General features: G+C 31.2%; 1 protein-coding gene across 1 annotated transcript; it reads right to left on the bottom strand.

Moving 5' to 3' along the window:
* Positions 1-2,924: 2,924 nt before the first annotated feature.
* On the bottom strand, positions 2,925-5,223 carry LOC149533892 (cytochrome P450 750A1-like). Its single transcript, XM_089804540.1, has 2 exons — positions 4,289-5,223; positions 2,925-3,780 (listed from the first exon to the last, which is right to left on the bottom strand). The coding sequence occupies exons 1-2, from the start codon at positions 5,180-5,182 to the stop codon at positions 3,151-3,153; spliced, it is 1,524 nt and encodes a 507-aa protein (XP_089660666.1). The 5' UTR covers positions 5,183-5,223; the 3' UTR covers positions 2,925-3,150.
* Between the last annotated feature and the right edge of the window lie 1,165 nt (positions 5,224-6,388).

Below are 6,388 nucleotides of genomic sequence, written 5' to 3' on the forward strand. Positions count from 1 at the left end.
CTATGACTCCCTCCCTTAACCACATCAGGCACATCAAACAGGAAACTAAACCAGACATGTGCACCATACACATGCAAGTATGGGGTAAGTATCATAGTGAGTAATAAACTGAAACATCCAATGCTTAGATATAACAACACACCATTATGAACATAAAAAAATCATCATTAAAGACATATCATCTGAAATCATTATGAAAGCAACCACATTTACTAAGAAGCATTCAAGCAACATTAACACATAAGTAATCATAATCATTAGGCAACCTGTGAAATATAATCAACTATGTAATCATAAATGATATTTTGAAGTCACAAAATAACATCATACCATATATCTCTAAAGCTTTAACACATGTATTAAATAGGCCTAAAAGAGTTCAACATATATAATATAAAGAAAACTATTGGTGGGCATTACATAAGGACACTAGAATAGTCTTCCCTTTTGGTAGACTAAACCAATTGTATTCCTTTCTTGGTATATTCATAAGCTATATCCAATTTTAAAAAGGCATAAATTAAAAATATTTAATATTTTATAGAAAAATTGTACATATCGTGCAATGACATGTATTTAAAATACCCACTTCTCCAACTCCATAAGATGAACCAAAAATCAAAAGCACTTTCTCATGTTCATTTAAAAAAATTTAAATGAGACCCATACATATTCTCAATAAAAAAGGAGATAGGTAAAATGCTAGGAGGAACATCAACAATAGAGGAGATGATATAGATCTATGTCTACCAAAACTACCAAGGTAGTTTCAATCGAACCTATCTAAGGTTAGTTAACCACATTCACAACCTGCATTTTTGCATGTTTTTTAGTTTTGATAGAAACTTTAATATTTTATTCTATCGAAACTAATGTTTATAGTTTCAATAGAAACTAGGTTTCTATTAAAACTAGAAAATTACAAGTCTTCTCTAAATGTTAGAAGATTTACAATGTTTTCATGACTTCCAAGCATAATTCCCCTATTTAGATGGAGCACTAGAGACATGTAATTTTGCATGATAGAAGTACTCTAAATGAGCTTTCTAATGACTATTAAAAATGATACATTTTCAATTATTTTGGTATACATTTTTTTCGTGTATTAAACAAAGGTTCATTATAAAAATTAAACCTCTATATTGGATGCTCATGGAAAAATAATAACTAAGAGAATAACTTCTTTGAAAAATAGCTAGAGTGTTTGTATTTGAGTCTTGTTTCAATCAGAAAAAGAAATTTTAAGTGTAGGTAAATATATTATAAGTTACATGTGACAAAAGCCACGTATGCCTAAACTAATGTTATGTCAACATTAAACTCTGATCTAAAATATGAATAATAAACATAAATGCATAAGATGACCTCCACGGTTTCCATATGGATGTTAACAAACTAAATTTCAAAGAATCAAATTGATATCTATTTTAGAAAAAAAATTATGTGTGTTAAAAGCAACATCACTCTTTCAAAATAAGGTTTTTGATAACATACCAATTTATGTGGGAGAAAAAATAATTCAATAAAATTAATTTAAGAAATATATAAAAATTATTTTTAGAATCTAGATAGCAAATCCTAAAAAAAGCTAATTTACTTCATATCTAAATTGCTAACCACTAAATGAAAAATTTTACTTGAAAGTGAAAGTTTTCTAAAAAAATTCACAGTTTAGTGTTAGTTTAGGCAAAAAAATATAACCCACTATTGTGGGTTCACAATTTCTATTGTAGGAAAAGGTTCAACTACTTCAAATAACTATATTTTGAGGCAATAAGATCCATTTGAATTTAAGCTCCAAGATGGAATAGCAAATAAATGTACAATAAATTATAATTGTTGTGTTAAATGATTCATTCCCATCTATATCATCTTCACTATTCAAATAAAGTAGTGAAATTGACCTCCTAATACAACTTCATTAATGACAATGCCCATGAAATATTAATGACAAGCTCTCCTTTCATACTCTTGGATCTCTTCCTATAGCCCAAAAATTGTGTATAAGCCTTATTTTTGTTATCATAAAGTAGTCAAAATTGAGTTCCTTCAATGACATAAGCTTTTATAGATTCTTGTACTGTGAACAAGGGAACTAGTTGACTTAATCACAATGTCTATTTGACAAGATAATGCATGTATTATATTCTTCAATTATTCTAGAATAAATTGAGACTCTATCAATTAATGCATATGCTTGAAAGAGTTCAATGGATTATGAGAGTGTATATGCATTTTTTAAATCAATTTATATTAATCAAACTAACCTCTTTATTGTTACCTAAATTAAAGTTAACTCACAATATTATGTGACTTTTTATCTTCTACTATGATTTTAATGTTGACAAGCATGTCAACTAGGTAATTTGATGTTCTTCAAGATATATGGATATCGTACCACTTTTTAAGCATAATAAAAAAGTATCAAGAATTAAAATTTCTTACACAAATCAATGAATAAATAAATTTACCTTATAGACAAATTATAAATGAAATTTTAATGTGTTAAATCATAACTCGTAAAAACCTTTTTATTTTTTACTTTTGAAAAATTATTTAAAATAAATGATTTATTATGTACTGGAAGTAATAAATATTAATAAATAAGGAATATTAATTTAATATGGATAATGATGTATGCCTTTATCTCAAGTATTTTAATTAATAACATATTTTTAAATTACCCAAAACCTTATATAGATGAAATTCTATTGGGTCATTATAGAAGCATGGAATGACTTAAACATCACACAGTAAGGCTTCATTCCTAGGCTAAAAGTGTTAAATAGTCAGAGTTGACTTATTTTTTCCAAACTTAATTTTTCTCTTAGTATGTGATGTTTAAGGGTGGCCATAGTGCACTATTGATAGATAACATAGAGACAAAGAACAACAACCAATATCAATTCAAAATATACAAGAAATATTTAAAGGGCATTTAAAATATCTTAATCACAACTAAGGACAAACCAAAGATATGGAAAGTAAATCACCCTTGGAGCCTTTCGACTACTACATGCTTTATACATAACATGTTGCAATGCATTGCAACATTAGTTTTGATTCCTTTCACAATGTGATGAAAAACTATTTATTAACTATATGAGCTTATATGATTTGAAGGAAAATGTACTTATACTTTTACACTAACTATATTTTTAAGGCTGATGTTGCCAACCTCAACTTTGGAACGCCAAAAAGGTGTTTTTCTCTGGCAATTGTTGTTCCAAAAGATTCATTCATATCTATATCACCTTCACTTCTCCAATTAAAGTAGTGAAAGATATGTCCTAATGCAACTTGAATAAGTGTGATTCCCATAGAAGACCCAGGGCAAACTCTCCTTCCCATGCCAAAAGGAATCATAGTTAATTCCAAATCTCTTATTATGTCAAGATTTTTATCCATAAATCTCTCAGGTCTAAATTCTAAAGGCTCTTTCCATACTCTTGGATCTCTTCCTATTGCCCAAGCATTCACCATAAGCCATGTTTTTGCTGGTATATTGTAGTCATGATCAGGGCCTTTCACAATACAAGCTTTTGTAGATTCACGTGGTAAAAGCACTGGAACTGGTGGATATAATCTCAAAGTCTCTTTCACAACACAATGTAAGTATTCCATTCTTAAAAAATGAGAATATGTTGGTTTCTCATCTTCCTTTATTATAGATTTAATTTCTTCTTGTAATTTCTTCATCACACTTGGATTTCTCAGTAATTCAGTCATTGCCCATTCAAGTGTAGTTGATGATGTATCTATTGCACCAACGAACATTATCTGTAAAGTAAGGTGTAGAAATTAATGCACATATGAAAAAATATGTCATATAGATTAGGTCATACAGATTTTCCATAATTTATGAATAATGTTGAATAAATATTAAAAATAAATAATTTTTTCCTAATGATAGATGGCTTAGACTGAATTGAAGCATTAAAAGAAAATCATTCTAAAAATTTGTCGAAGAAAAAATTCAAACTACATAAATATAATTATAGTGAAAGCTTCTGGATTGGATTGTGTTATGATTTTTTCATCAACGTTTCAAATTGTGATCCATAATGATCTTTAAAAATATTGATTATAGATCATTTAGTGTGATTCGAAACATTGATGAAAAAACCTTAACACAAAGCAGAAATTTCCACTCTAGAAATATGATCTCTTTGATACATAAATATAATGAGAAGTATGGGATGCAACATATGAATATGGATTTTTCAATCGAAGCTAGTCCAATTCAAATAAACCTATTTACCTCTAGCCAGAATAATGTTTAACTTACAAAAATTATTGCCTTCTTATCTTCCGCTGTGATTTCCATGTCCACCAACACATCAACCAAGTCTTTATGCACCTCATTCTCCTCTGCGATCCTCCTCGTCCTGCGCTCCACATGTTCATCTATTATTTTGTCAAAAAATTCATCCAAGCGCTGGTGGACATTCGTCATACGTCGCCTCAGCCCCTGCAAGTCCAGCCACCCCAGCAAAGGGAAGAACTCGCCAATATTCACAGGTCCCATCAGATGAGCAACTTCCATGATCAGTTCCTCAAACGCCCTGCCGCCGGATCGGAGATGGGCACTTGTGCTTCCCGTCAACATCCGCCATGTCAAGTCGGATACGTAAGATGCAACGCCCTCGCTCACATTTACACCCACTCTCCCCTCCTCGCTCTTCTTCCACATCGATCTCAGCATCACCATCGCCTCTTCCTCCATCACCTTCCCGAATGACTCGATTCTCTTCCCACTCAGCAGCTCCACTGTGCACACTTTTCTCATGTCTCGCCAGTATTCTCCGTGGGGAGCAGTAAAGATGTCCCTCCCATTGTAAAACAAGTATTTCCCAGCAGCCGTAGACGACCTGTTTGCAAAGTTCAAGTCGTGGGTTTTCAGAAACTGTTTGGTCACCTCAGAAGAAGAGGCAACCACAACATCAAGAGAACCCAACTTCAAAGACATTAGCGGCCCATATTTCTCAGCCATCCGCTGCAGAGTGCGGTGAGGAAGACCTCCCAACTGATGTAGATTTCCAATGATAGGCAATGCAAATGGCCCTGGCAAACGTGACAGCCTCCCATTATTTCTCCTCCTCCATCTCACTACAAGGGAGAGAAACACAACAAACACTGAAATTCCTAATTCTATTGCAGAAACACTCATATTGAAATCCATTGTTAAAGAAAAACAAGAAGAGAGACTGCTGGTTTACTTTTCTCGGGCGAGGGAAGTGTTTATATATATATATAGAAGATGCTCCTACTTCTGCCCTCCAATTATTAAAACATGACATACTTTCCACATGATTTCTGTTCCACTGGCGGTAGAGATGGACTTGTATTAAAATAATCATGATGTCGCTGTATCGTCCCCACATATGAAAATGCCTGTTTTGTCTTCAACACTATGTTTACTTCCTCTCCCGTGATCATGGACTGATGGAGTCATAAGAATCACACTGTCATTTTTCCCGTTTCATTCATGTTTTAAATCTTGAAAACTGAGACATCACTTACCGACATCTTTCCAACGTGAAACGGCCAGCCATTTTATTTATGCCTTCTATCATTTTTAGTGTTTCGTTCATGTTTTAAATCTTGAAAACTGAGACATCATTTCCCAACAACTTTCCAACGTGAAACAGCCAGCCATTTTATTTATGCCTTTTCTTTTTTTAGTGCATAATAAACAAGCATTTTCGTTCAATTTGAAAAGATCCGTATCTTTCTTGATTCTTTTTTTTCGGAAAGTAAACCATGATTTTATATTCTATATTCTTTATTAATATCCGTGTCTTTAGAGTTGAGTAGACATTTTCTCCCATTTCTTTCCATTGGATACGATGAACATTTTCGAGATATCATGGATGAAGATATTGAAAGTGGTGTAAAATATGGATTTCATAAATACTTTTATCTTATTTTGAGAACTAACATTGTAATGTATTGCAACATGTTATGTATTGAACTATATCAAATAAGTTTGAAATCATTATACTTATTTTCTCTAATATCTTATGTTATCTTTTGATAGTTTTCTATGGCCACTAGTAAAGAGAAAAATTAAGCTTTAGAAAATTAAGTCAACGTTTACTATTTAACACTTATAGCTTAGGAATGAAGTCTTAGTTTGTGATGTTTAAGTTGTTCTATATTTCCAGTGTCACAATAGAAATCCATTCGTGTAAGGTTTTGGACAATTCAAAAAACATATTACAATTTAATAAAAAACATGTTATGAATTAAAATAATTTAAATAAATCTATAAATTATTATCCATAGTTTATTAATATTTATTATGTATTAATATTTAATAGATTAAATGCATGATAAATATATTTTTAAATTATCTTCAGAAAGTTTTTAAAAAAAATTAATTATT

Source organism: Cupressus sempervirens, chromosome 10 (assembly GCF_028749045.1).
Source record: "Cupressus sempervirens isolate cs-2001-9-10 chromosome 10, ASM2874904v1, whole genome shotgun sequence".
NCBI classification, from domain to species: domain Eukaryota; kingdom Viridiplantae; phylum Streptophyta; class Pinopsida; order Cupressales; family Cupressaceae; genus Cupressus; species Cupressus sempervirens.

What these genes read in the sequence shown, in the direction of transcription:
- LOC149533892 (XM_089804540.1), bottom strand. Translation starts at nt 5,182, where the DNA reads ATGGATTTCAATATGAGTGTTTCTGCAATAGAATTAGGAATTTCAGTG. An exon ending in ATAAGAAGGCAATAATTTTT is followed by an intron (nt 3,781 to 4,288) that starts GTAAGTTAAACA and finishes CTTACTTTACAG; the next exon opens with ATAATGTTCGTTGGTGCAAT.